Below are 24,511 nucleotides of genomic sequence, written 5' to 3'. Positions count from 1 at the left end.
CAGGCCAATTCCATTACCACTTTTGAACAGATCTCTGTATTCTGTTTAATTAGGAAATTGCTTCTCCAAAAATGTTGATTTGTGGGTTGGTGCTCTGTCCTGAAAATTAATTTCTCTGTGTGTTTATGCCCATAACACCTAGTTAAAGCTACATCTGTGGCTCCAAGTTGCTTGGTCTTCTCAGTCACAATATACAGGATTTGATAATGTACTGATTTGGCATTCAGCCTTTCCCAATCTGGTGCCCTCCAGATGTTTGGACTGCAACACAATCCCATTAGTCCCAGGCAACACAGGCATGTTTCCATCAGCCTCAGCATCATGCTTGCCAGGTTGGGGAAGGAAGGCTAGTACAGTATCACCACCTTTTACTTGCCTGGGTATTACTTCAGCTAGAAATGGGCTGCCTAGTTTGGTTTGGAGAGATCTCCGAATTAATGAGTGAGATGAAAATAGTTTGTGTTTTATTTCCTTCCTCATTGTTTTGTTTATTGGTGAGCTGTGTTGGTGTTCTGATGGATGGACTTTGTTTATTTCAAAACCAGAGAAAAATATAATAAATAGATTTCCTAAAGTTTATTTATGTGTTTGTCTTATTTATTACCTTTTTATCTGGCACAAGCACATCCAGGAAGCTTCACGATGGAGTGGAGATTTGAACCCAAGTCTCCTTGGTCTTAGTCTCAGTGTACCACACTGGCTGTCTATTCCCTCATTGCATAGTTAACTTCCTTGAGAGGGGGAGAATGCCTATTAAATCAGAGGATGCTGCAGCTAGACTGCTGACAAGACACCTGCTTATTTCAACTTAGTACTCCAATACTGCATTCTCTTAATTGGCTTCTCTGAGTTTCCTGTGAAACAGAATTTTTAAATCACTATGAAAATTGTAGTTCTAGGAGGGGACTAGAGGTCTCCTAACAACTCTCAGCACTAGTAACAACCTACAGCTCCCAGAATTCTTTGTGGGAAGCCATGTTTGTTTAAAGTGGTATGATACTGCTTTTAATGTATGGTGTGAATGTGGCCTTAGTTGAAAACAATCCTTAGTCTATCACAGCCAAAAACCACAGTTTTGTGTAGGGTGGTCACATGCTGGACTTTACAGAGGACAGGCTTAAAGGACTTCTCAGGTTGAAAGGCTTTTCAGTCCTAAGGATAAATTGTTCAGTTTAACAATAAATAACCCTAACAAGGGAGAGCTGGAGGGGCCTGGAAGTTGCCCATCCACAGCTAGCAGCACCTCGACTGCCCACAGAGCAGATACAAAGGTTTCCTGGTTGCTGAGATTCCTGCATTGCAGGGGGTTAGACTAGATGACCCTTGGGGTTCCTTCCAACTCTAAAATTCTATGATACTCTTCTCTTCTGCAGTGAGATGTATCACATTTCTGCTGAAAGTATAGTAATGATGTCTAAATTTCCACCTGCACATATAAAGTACTGAAAGCAAATCTTATTCAAATATGTTTGCATTTGCACATATAAAACAGCAGATGCAATTTTCATGTAAATCCGTGTCATGCTTTTTTGGCGATCTGTAAGCGACCGCCCGCGACCAGCGGCAGATTAACACAGCGTCGTTATCCAGTGATGGGGAATCGCGTGCAGTTCCTCCCTCCAGCCTCCAGAGAGCAGCAACGTGCCCTTCAAGCAAGCCTTCTAGCTCCCCTTCTCTGTGGCAGTCCAGCGCAGCTTTGGCGTTTAAGATCCCGTTCCGGGGCTATTCCGATCTCTTCCACGCCTCCAAGATGGCGGTGAGTAGCTTGTGTTTGAGGAGTTGCGCGGAGGGACCCCTTGAATCCGCCGCCATCCTCCCGCGTCCGAGTCCTTCTGGGCAGGAATTTACTCAGACGCGGCGAGGAATGGCTGGGGGTTTTCCGTGGGGCCGTTTTGGGAAGCGGCGAGAGTCTCGCCGGGCGGGGAGGGAGGGCCGTAGGAATAGCTGGCCCTGTGGCTAAACCAGGCTAAGGAGTCGAGCTTCCTCCTTAGGAGAGGCCTTAAACGTGGGTTTGGAGATACCGTGGTCCTCCAGGCCCTCTTATCTCTGACCATTGGGCAAGCTGACTGGGCCTGATGGGACGTTTCATTCCCATCCTCCATTCCACACTCGATTCTCTGCGCGCTCCGGGAAATCAATGCATCCCCCAAACTTCACTTTCTTTGGGGGTGCATTTTCTTACCCAAGATGCTTTTCCTTGGGTGATAGGTGGTTGCCAGCTCTCCCTTCTGTTTCTTCTCCCCCCGCCTCCAACTTGGGTTCTTTGAGAACAGCATGATAACACGAGAAAAGCAGCCAGTGCAGTTTGCCCTGTTGCTTTTGTCTCCATGTAGGTGTAGTTCTCTCTCTTAAGGCTGAAGGGTTTTTTGGGGGGGGGGTGCTGGAGGGCTTGAGGGATAGAATACCTCATGCAAGAAAAGTTCATTGCGCACAGAAAGTTGGTATGTTGTTTGAAAGTCTAGTTTAGAATATTTCTACCTAGCATGCTAGAAGTCTAGGGAAAGGGAATGTGTTTGCTATCTTGTTGTATTTGTTGTGCTTTTTCTGGGCAAAGCCAGCCCAAAGTAGTTTACAAACAACAAAAATGGCAGGTATAAAAAGTCAATATTACTAAAAACAGGGCTAAAACAAATTCATGATGTTAAAAAGAAACCAGGACCTGTGGGGTTTTCTTCATGTCTGGTTCTTGTTGTGTTTACCTTCATGTATTGGTCACCAGCCTCACTATATTTTAAAGATACTGTAAGTTGCAGTTACCCATTGTAAAGTATCACTCAGTATTGTATTTACCTCTTGCTGAGTTTGGTTTATAGCCATGGTTATGAACAACCTATTAAAACTATACTTAGGGTAGCTACCAACAGGTTTTTACAGAAACACCTCAAATTTTGAAACAGACACCCAGAATTAGGAACCATCTTAACAATTACTGTGTTTCTCATAACAAAATTTTTTCCCCCTTCCAGTAGCACCTTAAAGACCAACTAAGTTAGTTCTTGGTATGAGCTTTCGTGTGCATGCACACTTCTTCAGATACACAGAAGTGTGCATGCACACGAAAGCTCATACCAAGAACTAACTTAGTTGGTCTTTAAGGTGCTACTGGAAGGAAAAAAATTTTTGTTTTGACTATGGCAGACCAACACGGCTACCTATCTGTAACTGTGTTTCTCATGGTGCTACTTATTCTACTTGATAAGATGCTCATGTGATTGCGGTGGCACATATATTGATGTTGAGGTATTGGAAGACTTCCAGTAGGGAAGAAAAGGCTTTGGGATAGGATTTTCCAAAAGACTGTACTAATCACATTTTGTTGGCTAGTAGGCTGATTTTCTTGAAGCTTGCCTACTAGAGCAGAGCAAGGGGACTGGGCAGACAAAGGACTTTGATGGTAATTTGGCCCTTTTCCTCAAGTGGATGGGCAGTGTCAACAGTATTGGTAAGCCATAACATTTGGAGAGGGTAGGGTCTAGTTCAGGAATCTTTCTAAATTGCAGTAATGAGAGATGACTATGGCGAATACCACAAAGAGGGGTGGAGTAGCCACTTGAAGGCCTTTTAGGGTCCAGGGCAAGGATGGGGAACCTTTGGCTCTCTGGCTGTTGCAACTCCCATCATTCCTGACCATTGGCCACGCAGGCTGGGACTGATGGGAGTTGGAGTCTAACATAATGTGGGGTGGGGTACATTCGCCACCCCAGTCTAGGGTTTCATGCTAAATTGCCAACATGGGGATAGAAGATATGCTTGTAAACGTTAAGCGTCTTATGAAAACTTGTCCCAGCCCAATAGGTTGCTCCTTGTGTTATGCCATGTGAGTTGGGTATAGGAAAAAGCTGTTGCTGGTTTAACTGCTTTCTTTCCCCCACCATTGCACAGCAACAAGACAAGGGTGAGAAGGAGAACCCCATGCGGGAGCTGCGCATCCGCAAACTCTGCCTGAACATCTGTGTTGGGGAAAGTGGAGACAGGCTCACCCGGGCAGCCAAAGTGCTGGAGCAGCTCACAGGCCAGACTCCTGTTTTCTCCAAAGGTAAGCTTTTTTGGAAGACTGTTACTGAAGTTTCTAGAGCAAGAAGGCTGAAATTTTATTCATACCATTTTATTTTTATTTTTTGAAAAACGAAGGATTAGCTTTTGTGCAGGATGTATAGCAATGTTTCCAAAGTTATTTAAGACCATCAGTGGTCTGGAAACTTCATTTGCTTCCCCTTGCCCAGACTTCTCTTTTTGTTGTGTGGGTGGGCACCCTGGTCCAGCTTAACGCATGCACAGCATGATGACTAGGGCAAAAGAATATGGATAGGTGATTCACCCAGGGCAGGAAATCAGGGAATGGGTTGTCCCACCCCACAGTTCTCTGTACACCAAATTGGATTGATTTTGAACCGGAATCCACATTTCATGCTTTCTGTTCTGTAGTGCCCAGGTCTTTGTCCTTTGCAGACTTCCCTTTAACTGCTAGAAACCTTTAAAAAAGAGAACTGGATTCTTAAGTTAGCCTATCAGTATTACCAAAAGTAGATTTTAGCTCAGGCCTCTCTGTCTAGTGCTCTCTAGAAGTTTGGGCGGCAACTTCCAGCAGCCTCACTAAGCACAGCTAGTGGGTAAGTGTAATGGAATTTGTCCAAAAACATATGGTGAGTACTAGGTTGGGAGAAGTTTAAGCCATTGACTGGGGCTGCTTACAGCTGGTGTTTTTGTTGGGGAGTTGCCACTCAAACCCATTTCCTGATCAGCAGTGGTGCATGCCTTCTCCTCTTTGTGCTTGCAGTCACGTGGCCTGTCAACACGTTTTCTGTATAGCTTGTTTGCAGATGTGGACCTACTGTTTGGAAGTTGTAATCTTAAACTTGGAGCTGGGTGTTTGGTGGACATTACTGATTTTTGTTTTCCTTGAATATGGCATGTCATATCTGTCCTTTTGCTGACCCTTTGAGCAAACTTAAGAGAAGTTGTGTTTCTTCTTCAGCTCGATACACAGTCAGGTCCTTTGGGATCAGGAGAAATGAGAAGATAGCCGTTCACTGCACTGTACGCGGGGCCAAAGCTGAGGAGATCTTGGAGAAAGGGTTGAAGGTGAAGTGCTGTCCTTGCTGTATTTGGATGCTTTCTTAAGAGAACTTGGCACATGCAAGGCGGAAAATGTCAAAGCTTAAAGCTGATGTCCATGTTTCAGGTGCGAGAATACGAGCTGAGAAAGAATAACTTCTCTGACACCGGCAACTTTGGCTTTGGAATCCAGGAGCACATTGATCTGGGGATTAAATACGATCCTAGTATTGGTATCTACGGCTTGGACTTCTATGTGGTTTGTATACTTAGCTTACCCTTTTGCATTCTTAGGCTGTAATCCAGAGGTCATGTCTGTAGAGTTGTTTTTTCGGTCTTACTAACTCTGAGCCTAGGTGCCACTGCAGTGGTAGCTGCCATTTTCTGCATGGTTGGACACAGAAGAGAGGGGCTGTTACCCTAAAACAAATCTGGGGAGCCTGAACTTAAGTTGTAGCAAGTGCACTTGGTGCATGCATGCAAGCAAATATTTATTGATAAAAGTAAACAGCTGCAAAGACCTATTGGCATAGAAGGTTCTTCAAGATATGCCTGAAAGTCAGAAGCAAGGATGCCTGCTGAATCTCTCATGGAAGACTATTCCACAGTGTGAGAACAGCAACACTGAATGCCTGATTTATAGTTGAGGCTAGTTGGGCCTCTGTAAACACAGGGGAAAACTAAATGCTCTCCACAGATAGTCTCTGTGATTGACCTGGTATATAAGGGCTCAGCAAATCCTTAAGGTATCCTGAGACCAAGTTGTTCAGGGTTTGTAAATCAACACAAGAGCCTTGAACCTGACCAAGTAGCATAAAGGGAGTCAGTGCAGAAGTTTTAGCAAAGGTGTCACATGCTTTCAGCTCCCATCAGTGGTCTAGCTGCTGCATTCTGCACCAGCTAGAGCTTGTGGACCAGAACATGCCATGATATTTTATTGTTCCAGTCTGTATCTAGTTAACATTTGTATCTATGAACATCTGAGTTACATATGAGGTTAGGTAGGCCCAAAACGTGATGTGTGTGGGCCCTCTTCCTACTTTCTGCCCCTGTGCTATAACAACTGGTAACAGCTGTAGAAAGGGAACTTTCTCTGCAAACTTTGCCATTGGATATGCTCATGTTCAGATTCCTACTTTGTCAAGCTTATTGGGTGAGAAGTGTCTCCTTTCTCAACCTATTTTAGCTGACAGGGCAGCTGTGAGAATTGAATAGGACCAGATTGTAAAAGCATCAACTGAAAAGCACTGCTGGAATGACTGCTGCTGTTCTTTACTGCTGCAGCCATACAGGCCTGCAACAGAATCGTTTTTTGAATAATTTACTGTGTGTTCCTGGGGTGAGACTGACACGTATGTCCAGTGAAGCACTGCTGACATTGCTCTTAATATAATTTTAATTGGCTTGCTGAAAGTTCCCTTGTTACACTTACTGTTTTAAAAATAGATTGCTCATTTATTTCCCATATTCATTTTTTTTTCCAAAAATTAAACACAGAGAGTTAAAAATATATATATAATATAATAGTTTAAAAGTAATTAAACTATACTGGAATCAAAAGGATGTTGTCAGTTTTCTGCTCTGTTTTTTGATAGTCAGTTTTGGGGTAAGTCTCTTTGTAGGGGCCACACAGGCAGAAAAGTGGCTTTACAATGAATACATTAAATAGCTGTTCATGTAACATGTCTATAGATTCTTTAAAAGGAGCCTAGGAATTAGTCATCAGCAAGTGTAGTTCATGATGGCTTTGCTTATCTCATTAATGTTGGAAGGTGGGGTATAGCATTTTTATCTTCAGACCTACATCTGAGGTAGGTTAGTCTAGGAGAGTGACTTGCATCAGATCACCCAGCTTTTCCTTGTTACCCAGGTCCTGCATCCAAATTCAACACTAGCAGCTGCTGCAGTGTGTTTACTCTGTGAGAAGCTGTGAACCCCCTTCTTGGGTGCTATGGATAACTTGGGTGCTTTTCTTAAATTTCTTTCTCGAACACTATGAAAGATGGAAGTCTATCTGAAAAGGCTTTCTAAAGGTAGGTCTTCAGGACTCAACGAGGCTTGTGTTTCTGCTGCAGGTTTTGGGCAGGCCAGGCTTCAGCATTGCTGACAAAAAGCACCGAACCGGTAGCATTGGGGCCAAGCACCGAATCAGCAAGGAGGAAGCCATGCGTTGGTTCCAGCAGAAGGTAGGTTTTGCTGCATTTTAAGCTGTGAACAAGCTTGCAAAACATGTTTAGTCCGCTTTGTTGACCTCTTTGTGTTAGACCAATATATCTAAAAGAAACTATCCCTGCCCCCCCCTCAAGTGTACAGTGATGCCAAAATCAATTGGAGGCTTAACAGTACAATCTAGTGCAATCAACAGTTTCTGACCTTAGCATCTTTAGGATAGGGTTTACAGTTAGCTTGGCCCATGTCAAACGGTCAGCGAGGTATGTTGAACTTTGCCACCTGGCCAAGCTCAAGGTTCTTGTGTTAATTCACAAAGCCCTGAATAACTTCGACCCAAAGTACTGTAAGGGCAATTATGATATCTTAATGCGCCACCTAGATCACTGAGGTCATTTGATGGAGCACTTCTTGGTGTTTTGCATACTTCTGAAGTCCAATCAGCCTTCACTAGGGACCAAGCCTTTAGTGTGGCAGACACTGCCCTGTAGAACTCCCTACCAGTAGAGGTTTGGCAGGAATCACCCATGCTTTCTTTTAGATGTCTCCGAAAAAGGATGTTGTGAAATGTGAATTTTTCCAATTTGCAATTTATTTGTTTTTATTGTATTTTTTGTATGGTGTAAATAGCCTTGTATTTTTATGGAAGTGCTGTTTATATGTATTTAAGTAAAATAATTGTGCTCAGTTCTTACTTCTAAAAGAATCCCAGTACATAAGTCTTCAGCAGTTCTGATAGTTTGGAACAGTTTTGGAGAGCTGCATTGAATTGTTAGTGTTTGCCTACATTAGTCTAATGGAGCTCCGTTTAACAAATGTAAAAGATGTGTGTGACCTGTGCATTCTGCAGCAAGGTGGATGGAGATTTCGGGGGTGGGGGGCAATTCATACAGTTCTTCACAGTATTGGGAAATGTTGTGAGCAGCATCTCAAAAGTATTTGGAATATGCTTCCACATGGCAAGATCATTATTTGCAATGTGTAAGCTTCTCCTGCTTAAATGGCTTGTAAATATACTATTGCCTTTCAGCCAATCAGAAATTGGTTCTTTTTCTGTGCCACAAAAAATAACTAATGTGTGGGCTGGTGCAATATTTATAATCTGCTAACTTCTGAGTTTGTTTCCCAGTGCATCAAATCACTTTGCCGTAGACATGATGTGGGAGAAATTTCCTGGTGGTGGCTATTCTTTAAAGACTAGTCTTTCTTGCACAATTATTTTGATAATCCTTTTCTTCTCTTGCAGTATGACGGCATCATCCTTCCTGGTAAATGAAAAGTTTCCAGTATAAAAAAGTCAATAAATTTTTCCACCATTTAACTTGCTGCTGTGTATTTTGTGGTCATTTATCCTTTGCTGAGCCACTATATCTGTTTGTCCTTTCCATGTTGTGTCTCAGGAGCTATTGTCTGCCTAATCCGGAGGCATGGCAAAAGCTGCTATAGGAGGAGGACTGTGTAGACATACAACATGATTTCAAACAGTTCCTTTGGCCTATCATTTGGCAGGGTGGGGGTAGATGGAAAACAGGACAGAGACACTCCACAAGTACAGAGGGTGGGGTGAAAGTGGCAATATTTCTGATTCTGCTTTCTCTTTCACTCTTACAAATATAGCTTGGAGGTGTTGCCTGTGGTTGGCTTGGCCGTGAAGAGCCTAGTTTCCCCAGCCTAGGCCACTGGCCATCAAAGACACAGGTGATCCCAGTAGCCGTCTCCTCATTGCTAACAATACATGTCCTTTCTCTACTTTGGAAGATCTTGTACCTCCTTAGATAATTGTATGCATGATAATCCATTTCCTGTACTAGGAAAATGCTCCACATTATTTTGACATCCAGGCCACCACTTTTATCTTAACATTTTTCTTCTAAGGAACCAAAGTGGCATATAGAGGGCTCCCATCCTCTTGCGTCCAAGCACTGACAGTAGACCTAGACCTAGTTAGCTTCAACATGGCTGCTGCATCACATGTCTTCAGATCGTACTCTGTCTGATATTAGTAACAAATTGAATTCTGTAAAAACTTCAATTCGTATTCTCTGTGTGGAGTGGAGCAGAGTCTTTGCTCAGACTGCCTTTTAGCATATTCTGTTACTAATCCCCTTTCTCCAGTTCTGATCTGTATTCAATATTTGATAGACAGCTGGAGTACCGTGGGTGATTCTTTTACTTTTGGGTGGGTTGTAAAAAAAAACCATTGGCCTTCTTGGCTGGGACAGCCAGTCAGAAGTTTCCTGAGATCAAATTAGTAGTGCTCCTTGAAAAGCACAAGGCACAAGTGAGAGCATGAAGGAGAATTAAATATATTCTGAGTCTTCACAAGATGTGCCATCCAAAGACACACAAAATGAGTGACTTCCTTCTCCCCAAATGGAGCTAGCTCAAAGCCAGTCTAATGAGAAATAACTGGAGAAGACACTGATGCTGGGAAAGATGGAGGGCACAAGGAGAAGGGGGCGACAGAGGACGAGATGGTTGGATAGTGTTTTTGAGGTTACCAGCATGAGTTTGACCAAACTGCGGGAGGTAGTGGAGGACAGAGGTGCCTGGCATGCTCTGGTGCATGGGGTCACGAAGAGTCGGACATGACTAAACTACTAAACAACAACAGGAGCCAAATGGGTAGATGAGAGGAAGGGCCCGCGGAGGATGGCTTTTAGCATGTTGTGTGTGCACTTACTGGGGAAAGCTGAAGGCTTGCTGTGATAACAGCGGAATACAGTGGTACCTCGGGTTAAGTACTTAATTTGTTCTGGAGGTCTGTTAAGCTGAAACTGTTCTTAACCTGAAGCACCACTTTAGCTAATGGGGCCTCCCGCTGCCGCCGCTTGATTTCTGTTCTGATCCTGAAGCAAAGTTCTTAACCCGAGGTACTACTTCCGGGTTAGCGGAGTCTGTAACCTGAAGCATATGTAACCCGAGGTACCACTGTATACCACCTCTTGGTCAAGGTGGGGACAGACAAAAGTGAGCTGGCATGGCAGATTTAATTTTTTATGGTAATTGAAGGGGCTGTAGCTGAGTGGCGGAGTACCTAACTGGACACAGAATGCCCAAGTTGATTGTTGAACTCTCCAACTAAATGCATCATAGGAAAATTGCTCTGGAAAGACCTATCTTTTTTTTTAATTATTATTTTTAGGACAAATGTTGGCACCAAAATTACACAGTGCAGGAATTTCCACCTATTTAAACCGCAAGTAGCAATGGGAGCTGATCCAGATAAGGACTGCCAAGGGGAGGGATGTTTTCCTTCCCGTTTCAATTGCTACCTGTAGAAATTTTAAAAAGAAATCCACATATTTCCTGTTGTTGCATCCTTACTTAGTAGATACTATTGGGTTAGATGGACCTGGTGTAAAACAGCCTCATAATTGGCAGGAGGCAGGCCTGTGTGAAAACAGGAAAATCTTGTGCCTTCCTCAGTAATAGTTGCGCTTTTTCTTGGGAGGCTTATGCTGCCTTGTACAAAAGGCTGTCACCACAATTGTACAATCCCCTGTGTTTGATTCAGCTCAGTACAAACACTTCCAAGCACACGTGCCCGCTTTGCCCAGGGTGGTGGGGGAAAGTGCTGTCAACCACCCTGCAATTAACTCAGCTTCATTTGCCTCTCATAATTATTCTGTCCCCTAGCAACGTACTTCCTTGAGGCATGGCGTGAAAGAGAAATTATTAATGTAAAAGGTTTGATGAGAAACCCTTTTGTTCTTATGGGTGGTACTCCAGGGATGGGGAGGCTGTAAAACTGTAAGGGCCTGAATGGGCAGTGTCAAAGCCAGGTATGAGAGTGCAGGATTTGCAGCCTAAATCCCTTCCTTGAAAACTTCAAGAGTCATTGGTTAAGAGAACACACTTTCAAAGTTCCACACCACATAGACGATACAACACAAATTTGTAAAGTGTACTTCAGATTTTTAATTTAGACCTCAGGGATCCTATATCTCAGTGACGCAGTTCATTCAAGGTAGGCCTTAAGCGTCACACCTTTCTTTTAAAAAACTGGTGGTGATATTTGGGGGTAGAAGCTGAGGGATGGGGAGTTATATTTCAGCTCAAATGACGTCTTCAGGTTTCGCTTGAGGGACCAGAAATTGTGCTTTAAAAGTGTTATGAAAGTAAAACCATGGGAAGGAGGTGCTGTATTCAGCCCTGTTACTTATTTTTCTGTGAGGTAAGCTAGAGTACATGGGTAACTAATTTGTGGCCCTCCAGATGCTCTTGCACCCCATTAGCCCCAACAGTCAAGGATGGGGGTTGTCCAATAACACCTGGAGGCCTGCAGGTTAGCCTCCCCTGCTGCAGTAAGACAGTGCTAATTCTCTAAAGCAAGTTTGGGGGACCTTTGGCCTTGGAAGTGTTGCTGAACTACAATTCCCATCAGCCTCAGCAAGCATGGCCAGTGGCCAGGGATGATGAGGTTTGTATTTCTGCAACATTCAGAGGACCAAGAACTGCCCACACCTGCTCTACAGGTAAAATATTTATCTCCTGGAAGCTGGCAAAACCAAGGCATAAATGAGATTTTTAAAGAAGTATTTCGACGTTCTTGTGAATCCCCTGATCCTGCCAGCTGAGGCCAGTTCTGACTGTTTCCTCCATTCCATCCAACCATCCTCTCACCCTTAAATGCTGACCGTTGCTGAGGCAGCTGAGCTGGCTCTGGAGCCCCTGGTGCTTGAGTGCGGAAGGGCGATGGTGCAGCAGGAGACCCCAACGGTGCCTTCGGAAAGTTCTCCTTCCTCTGTCCATTCGTTCAGGTCCGGATTGTAGGCGTGGATGCTCTTCTGATACTTTTTCCCACTCTCATTCCAACCACCGACAACCAAGATCTGCCCACCGAGGGTGGCCACCCCCGCCATGCTCAAGCCGGTGGGCAGGGGGGCCATGTGGCTCCACTGGTTCGTGGAAGGGTTGTAGCACTCCACAGGGATGACGTCCACCCTCTCCCCCCGGGGACCCAACTGGCTGCCGCCCAGGACGTAGGCGCGGTCTGCTAAGGTGGCAGCGCAGTGCCAGCCTCGGGGGCTGCTCAGCCATGCCCCGTCTCGCCATGAATCTGTGGCGGGGTCATAGCTGCAGACGGTACGGGAGTAGGCGTTGTTGACATAGCCGCCCGTCACCAGGATCTTGCCATCGATGACCACGCTGGCATGGCAGCAGCGGGGCAAGTCCATGTTGGCTTTGGCTTGCCAGGTGTTGGCTGAAGGGATGTAGCATTCAAGAGAGACTAGGGTCCCCTTGGCATTACGTCCCCCGATGGCATAGAGGTTCCCATTGAATGCGCTGAGGCTGAAGTGAGTTCTTCTGTGCGACATGCTGGCCAAGTGCAGCCAGGTGCCGAAACGGGGATCATACCTGCAGAGGGGAAGAGAGTTTGTCATTGTCGCCATTGAGTGTGATGGCTATGCTCTGCCTCCTTAGTTGGAAGCAGTAATGCCCCTGAATACCAGGTGATGGGAACTGCAGGAGGAGAGAGTGTTCTTGTGCTTGGGGCCTGCTTGTGGGTTTCCCACAGGCATCTGCTTGGCTACTGTGAGAAGAGGATGCTGTACTTAATGAACCATTGGGGTGATCCAGCAGGGACCACAGGTGTTGCTGTGTTGGCTTCTTATGTGTGGTTGAAGAGGGGATCTGAGTTTGCCTAGTGAGGCTATCAGGGTAACAGTTTGCGGTCCCGCTCCTCAGATGGAGCCCCTAGCAAACCTGAGACCAGTTAACGTAAGGGATCACAGGTTATACTTTTTCTAAATATAGTCATACCTCAGGTTACAGACGCTTCAGGTTGTGCATTTTCGGGTTGTGAACTGCGCCGAACCCAGAAGTACCAGGTGGTGTGCAGATGCAGCACTGCGGGTTGCGAACGTGCCTCCAGGATGGATCACGTTCGCAACCTGAGCATCCACTGTAAATAAATGCAGCAGGGCCATAAGACCACTAAGCCCAGAGTCATAGAGAACATTCCTTTTTTCTAGGTGCCCCTGGGGGAAAAGACCTACTGCCTCAAAACACATCTAAAGTTCCTCTGCCTGTTGTGCCCCTTAATTTTTTGGCTCAAACGGATGTCTATTATAATGTCTCTCTCACCCATGAAATAATGTTTTGTGACATGCCTTAGGCTTCTGTCCTCAATAAAAATCAGGGTTAGAAATAAGTACCTTCCCCTGTCCATAGGAACATAATATAAGAGCCTGGCTGCTGAATCAGCCCAAATGCCCTTCTAGTTCAGCAGCCTGTTCCCAGTGGCCAACCAGGTGCCTATGGAGAAAGTGTAAGCAGGACCTGAGTGCACCAGCAACTCTCCCCACTTGTGATTCCCAGAAGCTGGTCTTCAGAGGCACCTTCCCTCCAATACTGGAGGCAGCATGCAGCCCTAGCAGCCCAGGATAGCCTTTTCTTCCATACACCTCAGTCCATCTCACCACCCCAAAACCCTTCAAGCCTTGCTAGCTGTTTGCCCTGAAATGGACCTGTTCAGTGGTGAAACGTGCCCCCCCAGCTTTAGAATGCCTTGCCTCTTCAAGTATGTAAGACATCTACAGGACTCTCATTAAGAAGCCAACTTAAAATATGACTTCTTACACAAGCATTTAGAGATCGATACTGATATTCAGATCTATCTGTCTATCTACCTATATGTGATTTTTATTTAGTGATGCTATTTTTCAAATGAGGTTCTTTTTCTCTGCCCTGTGAGGCAGTTTATATATCAGGTGTGAGGAACCTCAGCCCCAGGGGCAACGTACAGCCCACTGGATCTCTCTACTTGGCCCATGGGACTCTCCCCAGGCCACACCTCTCACCAGCCCCACTTCATTCTGTCTTTGAATTATTTTTTCTGGCTGGAATGTGTCTTTGAGCTTTGACAATGCCTCTTGCTTGCCTAGATGGAGGATGGAGAGGGCTGGGTGTACAGAAACTAGTCTACTGTACAAAGGTAAAATTCACATTTGTTGCTCTGCCTACTTGTGCCTCTGGCAGGTGACCCCAGTATATCCAGGGCTGGGAAACTGCTGGCCTCTTCAGATGTTGCTGGACTACAGCTCCCAAAACCATTGTCCATGATGGCTGGGGATAATAGGAATTGGAGTTGGGCCATGGATACCCCAACATGGATTTAGAAGATTTCAGGCATGAGGAAGACCCCTGCTTGGGAACCCTATAGACAGTGTCAATCAAGGTGCAACCTCCCCAATACCTGCACAGGTTGTTAACTGCATGCTTTGCCTGGTTCCGGGCATCAGTTTGATCCTCTCCACCAGCCACGTAGAGGAATCCGTCCATCACCACAACACATTGGTTAAAACATTTGGTAGGCATCTCTGTTAGCTTATTCCAGTTTCCTTCTTGATCTCTGTAGCTTACATCTTTGCTAAGAGCTTTCTCGGCCGAGCACGGGCGGCCCCCAACCATGAGCAACACTTTACGGCTTCCTCGAATCTTGGTCCTTCTGGACTGGAGGTCATTTTGCTGATAAGGTAACAAGTGGTAATTCATAGCGTCTACCAGGAGCTTGTGGCATTCCGGGTTCTGCATCATGCACGGCACAGGCTGGATGTAGTTGATCAAGTCGTGAGCCGGGATCGTGCCAAATCGGACATTGTTCAGGAGGTCGGCGGCGTGTTTGATCCGCTTGGGATCAAACTCGATCCATTTCATGACAATCTGAAAGACCACCACCTCATTGGGGAACTGAAGGTTGTCGTCCATCAGCAGCTCGTTGAGCTGATCAAAGGTGAGTTTCATGAACTGTTCAGTGTCGGAGAACTCCAGGAAGCATTCCCGGATGAACTTCCTTGCAGCATCCTTCGCCTGGCTGAGATTGTAGGTGTCTGCCAGGTTGGCGATGTACATCCAGTTTTCCACATTCATCTCCTGGATGAGGAAGTCGGTGCACATGTTGAGCAGAGCATACATCCTCAGGCGGCTGGCTATGGAAATGGTGCTCCCAATGGTGTACAGAGAAAGGTTCAGCTTTCCAGTGTAGGTGTAGGCAATGGCAGTAGCCAAGCCTAAGGAGGAGGCATCTTTGAGGTCCACTTGTTGAAGGTTTGGGTCTTTTTTCAGCAGGCTTCTGAAAAACTCGCTGCAGGAAGACATGACCAACTTGTGAACGCTGAAGGATTTTGTTTTTGTGACAATAGTGAGGTCACAGAGGAAACGCTCCTGGTGCATGAGGCTCATCTCCTCCAGAACACTGGTTCCGTGGCTAGGATTTGTGACTTCTGTGGCAGTGCAGAGGAAGCCACCTGAACCATTTTCAAACAAGCCGTCCAGCTGCTGATGGTGGTCAATGTCAAGAGAAGAGTCCTCTACCATGGTGACATTCGTAGACGTCTCCGTCTTCGACGGCTTGCTCTTCTTTGGGGCTTTCTTCTTGGGTGCCATTGGAGCGGAAGCGTGGCCTGTAAGGCGTATTAAGGAGAATGCTGCTTTGTAAAGGAATATCATAGGTGACATATATATTGGCCTCCTGCACAAAATGGATGGAGGAATTTGAAAGAGACAAGAGTGGGGAACCTGTGGCCCTCCAGATCTTGCTGAACTACAATTCCTATCAGCCCCAGGATGGATGGCCAGTTGCCAGAGGCAATGGGAGCTGTAGTTCAGCAACATCTGGAGGGTTCCCTATGCCTCTACTATCAACTGCAATTGCATTTAGATGTGGTCCTAATCTAGGCGCCAAATGCATTCTACCCCCCACCCCGTTTCTCTAAAGCCCTTGGGACTGTCTCGAGGCCACAACCCATTCTTAGCCACACCCTCTATCCCCAGGCCACACCTCTCACCTGCCCTACTTCATACTCTCCTTGGGTATTTTTGCCTAGCTGGAATTCATGGGCGTAGCCGGGGGGGGGGGTGAGCTTCATGGGTATAGCCAGCATTTTTGTTGGGGGGCAGGCCTTTTCTTAAGGGGGGCAGTACCTCAGTTTGCTATGTATTTTCATTGATTTAGGGGGGCAGCTTCCCCCCCAGCTATGCCTATGGGGAGGTCCCCCCCCAGATCAAGTAAAACAATAGAAAAACTTAACTTCCTGACTAATCCCGTCAGTTCTGCCACCTCCCAACGAAAGTCCTCCCCCTCCAAAAAAATTCCTGGCCACGCCCATGCTAGAATTTCTTTGACTTCTGCAAACGCCTCTTACTTACTTGGATGGGGGCTAGAGGAGGGGCTTGTGGATGTGTGGATAAACCAGCCTATTTTACAAAGCTAAAATTAACATTTATTGCTCTGACCACTTTTGCCTCTGCCCACCCCCCACTGGTATTTTATTTGTTGCATTTATATCCCACCTTTCCCTCCAAGGATCTCAAGGTGACATACTTAGTCCTCCCCCCCCCTCCTTTTATCCTCACAACAACCCTGTGAGGTTGGTTAGGCTGAGAGGCAGTGACTGACCCAGAGTCACCCAGGGGGCTTCATGGCCGAGGGAGATCAAAACCTGGTAGTCTGACACTCTAACCAAGATTTGTGGCCCCCTAGAAAGTTGCCAGGAAGCGAACATGGCCTTTGGGCTGAAAAGGCCGATCCCTGGATCAGACAATACTGAGCTGGTTGGACCATTGGTTTGACTGGGTAGAAAGCAGCCTCCTGTGTTCCTGTAAAGTAAAGGTAAAGGGACCCCTGACTGTTAGGTCCAGTTGCGGACGACTCTGGGGTTGCGGCGCTCATCTCGCCTTAGTAGCCAAGGGAGCCTGCATACAGCTTCCGGGTCATGTGGCCAGCATGACTAAGCCGCTTCTGATGAACCAGAGCAGAGCACGGAAACACCGTTTATCTTCCTGCCGGACCGGTACCTATTGATCTACTTGCACTTTGATGTGCTTTCGAACTGCTAGGTTGGCAGGAGCAGGGACTGAGCAACGGGAGCTCACCCCGTCGCGGGGATTTGAACTGCCGACCTTCCAATTGGCAAGCCCTAGGCTCTGTTATTTAACCCACAATGCCACCTGCGTCCAGTAAAATGGGCCAGTATTATTACTGTCCTAGCACAAAGCTGGCAGGGTGGGCCTGAGGCTTTAAAATAGTAGCTTGGCCTAGGTCAACCAAGGGAGCTCTTAGCTGTGGTGTGATTTGAACCAGGGAGTTGCTCCCTCACTGTTCAGCTCTGTACAGTTCTTTTTGCAGAAACCCATCGTGGGAGAATAGAGTATACGATTTAGGCTGCTGCGTGTAACTGAAAGCACAGGCTGTGTCTCTGGGCAAGAGAGGCACCTTATCTTCCACAACACAGAGAAAAGGTTGGTGTACCCTTCTGTAATAATTCCTTCCATCAAGGCCTGCCACGTGTGGACTTCATGACTTGGGACATGCTGCATGACTGCATTTGATATCTGAACTGAGCGTGCATACAGATTCTGACCCTCCACAGGCAGGACGGCTTATTGCTAATGTTTCTCAGCTGTTTCTGTCCACCTTCCCTTCCCTCTGCTGGGGGCGGGGAGAGGAGGGAAGGAGATCTGAGCTCCTGGGTGACAAACCTGTTTGTTACAGGCTAGAAATAGCCAAAGTGCCTCTCTGTCTTGCATCTCAGAGCTGGACGTAAAGATCAAATTTCTGGAGGGTTAAGCAATTGGCAATTCTTAGAACAGGATGGGGAGGAAGCAAAGTCCTAGGCTAGGGTTGCCAACTTTTTTACCAGCCTTTGTAGCTGTGCCTTTAATAGGAACTTGATCTGTGGACATTTGTAAGCGTTAAGGATCTAGATGGAGTAGCACACCCTCTGAAAGATCAGGCTTTCAGTCTAACAGTGTTTCTGGACCCAGCTTTGCCTCTGGGGGGCAGGTTGTTGCTGTGGCCACAGAGTGTGCTTTGTGCATCTGTGACTAAGGTGCTAGCTGCAACCCTTCTTGCAGAAGGCAGATTGAGCCACAATTACACATGCTTTGATTACATGTAGGTTGGACCATTGCAACATCCTCTGCTGACTCTGAATACTGTTGGACAACTATACTCTGCTACTGCCACAGACTCCTTATTGACAGACTCTGTATCTATTTAGTAAAGGTAAAGGTGGCTCTCAGTGTATTTTTGAAGCCCAGTTCTAAATACGCAGTTTGGGTCTGTGAAGGACCCCTCCCCTTGCTCCCTCTGCAGGACTCTGCTCACCAGTGAAGACTTTCTGAAGAGGCTTTCTTCTGCATCTTACCACCATGTGATGTGCAATTGGAGAGTACACAGAACGGGACCTTCCCAGAGGTGTGCCTAGGCTCTGGAAATTCTTCCCTGCCTCTTCCCTCCCAGTCTTTACGAAAATGTCCCAAGCGGACTTATTTAGACATGCTTTCCATGCTGTCTGTTTCCCAGAGTTGTATTTATGATGCTACTGGTTCCCCCTTCCCCACACACTTTTCCTAGTGGGGTTGCTTGTTCCTAAATTGGTTTTATTGTTTTGTGGTGGTTGTACTTCGGTCTGGGGACAAAAATGGTGTGCAAAATCTGTAAAGGCAATGCGAGTCCAAAACTGGGATGTGCTAGTGTGCCGCAAGCAGGGTCTGAGACTGCAATGCTAAGGCACTTTCCAGGGAGTAAGCCTCTTGAACTCGATAGGCTGTTTTTTTAAATAAAAAAAACAACAACACTTCTGAGTAGATCCATCTACAATTGCACTGTGATGTGTGTTTTGAAAAATATATGGTACAACCTGATATGTACATAGGAAAGCCACCTTATACTGAATCACACCATTGGTCCATCTAACTCAACATTATCTATACTGACTGGCAGTGGCTCTCCACAGTTTCAGACAAGGGACACTCTCAGCCTTACCTGGAGATGCCAGGGACTGAACCTGGGACCTTCTCCATTGAAAGCAGATGCTCTACCACTGAGCTACATCCCTTCTACTTAAAAGTAAACTGAGTTCAGTGGTATTTACTCCTAGGTAAGTGTGCCAAGGATTCCAGCTTGAGCCATTACATTGGATGCCTCCACTACTCTGTGTCCATTGAGCAGCAACTGGGAGGAATAGGGATGCACTTTTTCCTGACGGGGTCCTGCATTACCGGTTGGTGATGTATAAAACACTGTAGACCAGGTGGTTCCTTGATCTGATCCAGCAGGACTGCTCTTATGTGCTTATATCATAGAACATTAATTACATTCATGGAGGTGGTGCAATCGAGCCCTAAGGTATTAGCTATGGCAGCTGAAGAGAACCTCCCCATCTAGATATAGTCTACCTATTAATGAATAACAGCTGCTGGTGTGGGGGGCAAATGACAGGTGAGGATTCTTGCTTCCATGTTTTGCTTGTCAGCGTTTGTCTGGCCAGTGTAAGAAACAGGAATCTGACCTAGATGGACCCTTGCTCTGATCCAGCAGAGCTCTTATTAGCGTTCTAAAATGGATCCATATTTTTAGTGGGAGTGAGTGAAGTGTGTGTCTCCAATATAAGCCAAAAACATGCTAACTGCGATCCACATAACAAAAATTTTGGAAACACTGTAATGCAATAACTATTCAAAACAGCAACAGCAGCATCAACTATGTGAAGTTCACTGTAGGCTTATCTATGGGGCTACTAGCTGACATACCATTCACTGCTGCACAAACCATATGGCTTGCCTAAGCATTTGCGTGGAGATGGGTGCTGATTCCTGCCTTGGAGGAAATGCTTATATGAGCCATCATTCTCATTTCCCAGGGATTCCCCCTTTCCTTTCCAACTCTCTACTGAAGTTTCTAGCCAAAACAACAGCAAAGCCCAATTGAAAATGTCACTTTCTGAAAGCAAATGCACTCTTGAATTACACTGCAGAATATAGACTTGGATCCAGACTAACCAAGTGGCAATTTGGTCTCACTTAAATCAATATGAAAAGTTTAAGTCAATGGGACCCAAATGTGATTGACTTGCAGACTTAAACTGCAATCCTGTGCCCCTTAACTGTAGAATAAACCCGCTGAACTCAATGAGACTTACTTCTGAGTACTGTATAGGAACATGCCATTAATCTGGATCCAGCACATCCAACTCAATTTGGCAGTGTAAATCCCTATCAATAGCAGAATTATGTGCAAAGTTACTACTTTGTTGACTAAATATCGTATACACACAACACACAATACAAAACCTATTGCACCACAATGTTTGGAACCTGGATATTTATTCTGTTCATGTTTTAATAAAATAATAATTAGCATTTATCTCCTGCTTTGAGTTTTCAGAGCACTGTACCCATCTCAGGACATCCTCAACTGTTCTATATCTATATTCCTTCTCCCTCCACCTGCTGCCTTTTTGGACATTACCTTTGTTGACCATTTTTAAGCCCCACCGGCAGATTAGATCAGGGTTAGAATAATCTGTTTTATGTGTTGCAGTCCTCCCTCCCTCTGCTTGGAATCCCTCACTCATGGCCACCAACATGTGTTAAATTTATAAAGTGAGAGTGCACACTCAGTATCTCTTAACAGTTAAGGCATAAGTAATCAGTGTCAGGTGGTACTGAGCATGCTAAATGATACGTTTACTTAGAACATAAAGAAGTGTCTTGCTAGATCAGGCCAAAGACTACTGAGTCCAGCATTCTTTGCAAGAATCCTAAGAACCAGAAATTGTCCATTACGAGACTTCCCCTCCAATCTATTTTTTCTGCCCACCTCTAGCTTAGCTAAAATACTGCTATGGCCGTTCTGGGTCATATTTACTTTTTGGAGTGATGACTTTGTGTCGATAAATAGCTTGAGTTTGTATTTTGTTTCCCCACCCTGAAATCATGAAAAATTGTAGGTTTTAGACAACGGAAATCTAAGCCTTCTCCTGTTGTTTTTTCCACATTCCAGTCACTCACACAGCTAATGTTTCTTTCTCTTAAGAAGGACTCGCTTTGTTCCATCTGCACCCAACTTTTTAAGAGCTCAAGCGACCCGTAAACCACTCTGCAAATATTAAAGTAGAAATGGGCAAGCTGGTTGGTTCAGGACAGACAGACAGACAGAAGGGCCTTTGCTCCCTACCTTGGCGTCAAGAGGCTGATCCAGTGGAGGGTATAGCAACCAATGCCTGTACGCTGCACAAGCTAAGAGGCACTCGGGAACCCAGGCAGACGTCCAAAATGTAGCAGCTACCCTGTCCCTCCTCCTCCTTTCCCAATTCAGCCTGGCCAGCTGACGACCCTTATCAACTCGCCAGTTGCATCCAGCTTGCTGGGAGTGACGCACTACTGCCATACAAGTATGTGGTAAAAAAAAAAAAGACATGGGACTCCAAATGAATGTTTGGGCTCCAAGTGGGTCTGAGGTTGAAGACTATTGCATTCAGTGGTCTTAGGCAAGCCACCATTCTCTGTCTTAGCTGCTATTTGTTATGTGGGGGTGATGATTATTATAATTAAAATAATAAATAATAATAGATGGATGCCAACCAATAACAACTGACCTATCACCTTTGGCTGTGCACACACTAAAGGTAAAGATAAGGGACCCCTTAAAGCACATAGCTCCCCCCACAAAAAAATACTAGGAACTGCAGTTTACCTCTCACAGAACTACAATTCCCAGCACCCCTTAACAAACTACACCTCCCAGGACTCTTTGGAGAAAGTCAGGTCGGGTGTGTACATAGCCTTGGTCTGTTGGAAGGATTGATTATGCATGCTTGAATTACATATTCAGCAAAATTACATGGTGGGAAGAATTCTGGTGCCAGACTTTGGGGAGCCCTTGGCACTGTGCTGCTGATGCCCTCAAGTACACACATCCACTTAGCAGGGAAGAATGGCCACATGCCTTGGGCTGGTGTGCTGAGTGCCGTTGCACTCATGTCCAGCATGCAGGTTTTCCACAGACAGTGGGTCAGCCATTGTGAAAACAGGATGCTGGACTAGTTGAGCCTTTGGCCTGATCCTGCAGGTTCATCTTATGTTCTTAGGCAGCAGTGGCACCGGACATCATCATCTCTTTAAAAATCAAGCGGCTCATCCTGGGAAAAGAAATAGAGGGCCCTGCTTCTCATAATTTTATCATGAACAAAGCTCAGTTCATAAGAAGTGTCCCACTGGATCAGACCACAGATTCATTGCCACATCTTGTGATGGTGAGATCTGTAAATTAATTTTGCATCATATGAAGAAGTAAGAGGTAAAATCAGGGATAAGGAACCTACCTATAGCCCTCCATATGTTTTAGATTTGTCTGTCTTAGAATGTAAAAAGATAAAGGACCCCTAGACGGTCAAGTCCAGTCAAAGGCGACTGGGGTTGCGGTGCTCATTTCACTTTCAGGCTGAGGGAGCCGGCGTTGGACCACAGACAGCTTTCCGGGTCATGTGGCCAGCATGACTAAACCACTTCTGGTGCAACAGAACACTGTGATGGAAACAAGAGTGCATGAAAACGCCATTTACCTTCCCACCTCAGTGCTACCTATTTACTGTATCTACTTGCACTGGCATGCTTTTCAACTGCTAGGTTGGCAGGAGCTGGGACAGAGCAACGGGAGCTCACACCATCATGGGGATTCGAACTGCCAACCTTTCGATCAGCAAGCTCAAGAGGCTCAGTGGTTTAGACCACAGTGCCACCTGTGTCCCTGACCTGGTTGGGGTTGATGGAGGGTATTAGGTTGGGGAAAGCTGAAATAAGAGCCAAATCAAGAATGAGGAACCTGTGGCTCTCCATTGTTGGATTCTCCCATCATCAGCCATAGCATACCCTCCAACATTTCTCCAGTGAAAATAGGGACATCCCATTTGGACATCCCATAATGATAATTTTACTATTTATACCCCACATATCTTACTGAGTTGCCCCAGCACTCTGGACAGCTTCCAACATATAACAACAACAACAACAACAACAACAATAATAAAACATTAAACATTAAACATTAAAAAAAATCCCTATAAAGGATTGCCTTCAGACAGCTCAGGGGTTGGATAACTCCATACCCTCCAACATTTCTCCAGTGAAAATTGGGACATCCTAAGGAAAATCAGGACATTCTGGGATCAAATCAGAAACCGGGACGGCTTCTGTAAATCAGGGACGTCCCTGGAAAATAGGGACACTTGGAAGATGACTGACAAGAGTTGGAAGGCCAGACATTTCCCCATGCCAAGGATAAGCACTGTTGTTTAAAGAGGAGTAACCAGTTTTGTTCTTTCCTTACAGTGGTACCTCTGGTTACGAACTTAATCCATTCTGGAGGTCTGTTCTTAAGCTGAAACCGTTCTTATCCTGAGGCGCACATTCACTAATGGGGCCTTTTGCTGCATGCGCGCCAGCGCACGATTTCCGTTCGCATCCTGGGGCAAAGTTCACAACCAGGAATAGCTACTTCCGGGTTAGCAGAACTCATAACCTGAAGCGTTCATAACCAGAAGTGTTCATAGCCAGAGGTACCACTGTACTTAAATTCCAGTTTTGGGGTTTGTTGATGCAGACACAGGACCAGTAGTTGGTCTGGTTGGGAACTATCCAGGGCTCAGCAGCACTGATCACTGGCCTAGCCCAGCTATGCTGCAGTTCATTGCTGTTTGTGTTGGGGGCCTGGCTGGCTATTTTAGGGGTGGGTGGGTGGGTGGTAGATCCACTTTTGAATAGGAAATGAGGTCGTCGACTGCTATGCAGTGGGAAAAAAGAGTATGTATGAGAGTAGGAGTCTGGGTAGGGCCCCATTGGCAGCACTAGGCTGAGAGCTCCCTGAATGGTTCTGGCCCTGTAAAGACAGTTTTGTTTGCTCCTGATGCTTTGGGGGGAGAGGGATCCCCAATAATGGATTAGGATGGAGAAAAGGCTGATATGCAACAAATTCTCAGTTGATAACAGATGGAGATTCCTGGAAGCATTTCCCACAAATTGCAGTGGAAAAAAGACTTTTAAAACAAAACACCACCCTATTAAAAGTATCTTTTATAATAATTTCCTTATTTGAGCTATTTATTCAGTAAAGCTGAAATCCTGGCGTGTTCATACTATGTGAAAAGGCACGAAAAACCTCAGCGACCGACTCCAGGCTTAGAACATATGAGGAGAGTAGGTTCTTGCCAGCACGCAAGATGGCGGCTGCACCTCAGCAAGGAAACTTCTTGCCCTTCTCCAAGATGAGAGGGTTCCAACCCGTTATCCCTTCAGCTGTTTTTCGAGCTTCGCCCTGATCCGAGATGGCGATTTTTGTCCCTCTCTACCTTTCTCGGTTTCGAAGCAACTTGCCAGCTTCTAAGATGGCGGAGCCGACCTATGGAAGAGAATGGCTGACTGGCCCTTCTTTTGACCACCGTCTTCTTTTTTTGCCCGGAGCAAACATGGCGGCGCGGAAAAAAAAGGAAGCGAGGGAGTA

The 24,511-nt window shown here is 45.8% G+C and overlaps 2 protein-coding genes across 4 annotated transcripts; one reads left to right on the top strand and one right to left on the bottom strand.

Annotated features, from left to right (window-relative positions):
- Positions 1–1,548: 1,548 nt before the first annotated feature.
- RPL11 (ribosomal protein L11) lies at positions 1,549–8,545 on the top strand. 3 transcript variants are annotated; one of them, XM_053398814.1, is made up of 6 exons: positions 1,549–1,756; positions 3,883–4,036; positions 4,976–5,082; positions 5,183–5,314; positions 7,131–7,241; positions 8,471–8,545. In XM_053398814.1, the coding sequence occupies exons 1-6, from the start codon at positions 1,751–1,753 to the stop codon at positions 8,498–8,500; spliced, it is 540 nt and encodes a 179-aa protein (XP_053254789.1). In that variant the 5' UTR covers positions 1,549–1,750; the 3' UTR covers positions 8,501–8,545. The 3 variants fall into 3 exon arrangements, with proteins under 3 accessions (XP_053254789.1, XP_053254787.1, XP_053254788.1); XM_053398812.1 differs by lacking the exon at positions 1,549–1,756 and adding an exon at positions 2,061–2,201; XM_053398813.1 differs by lacking the exon at positions 1,549–1,756 and adding an exon at positions 2,493–2,591.
- Positions 8,546–11,130: 2,585 nt separating this feature from the next.
- On the bottom strand, positions 11,131–15,615 carry LOC128418777 (kelch-like protein 31). Its single transcript, XM_053398809.1, has 2 exons — positions 14,426–15,615; positions 11,131–12,585 (listed from the first exon to the last, which is right to left on the bottom strand). Exons 1-2 carry the CDS (start codon positions 15,613–15,615, stop codon positions 11,853–11,855), a joined length of 1,923 nt encoding a protein of 640 aa, XP_053254784.1. The 3' UTR covers positions 11,131–11,852.
- Positions 15,616–24,511: the final 8,896 nt, after the last annotated feature.

This window comes from Podarcis raffonei, chromosome 8, assembly GCF_027172205.1.
Source record: "Podarcis raffonei isolate rPodRaf1 chromosome 8, rPodRaf1.pri, whole genome shotgun sequence".
In the NCBI taxonomy this organism is placed as follows: Eukaryota; Metazoa; Chordata; class Lepidosauria; order Squamata; family Lacertidae; genus Podarcis; species Podarcis raffonei.
Note: the sequence above shows the minus strand (reverse complement) of the source record. Positions and strands in the feature narration are given on the sequence as shown.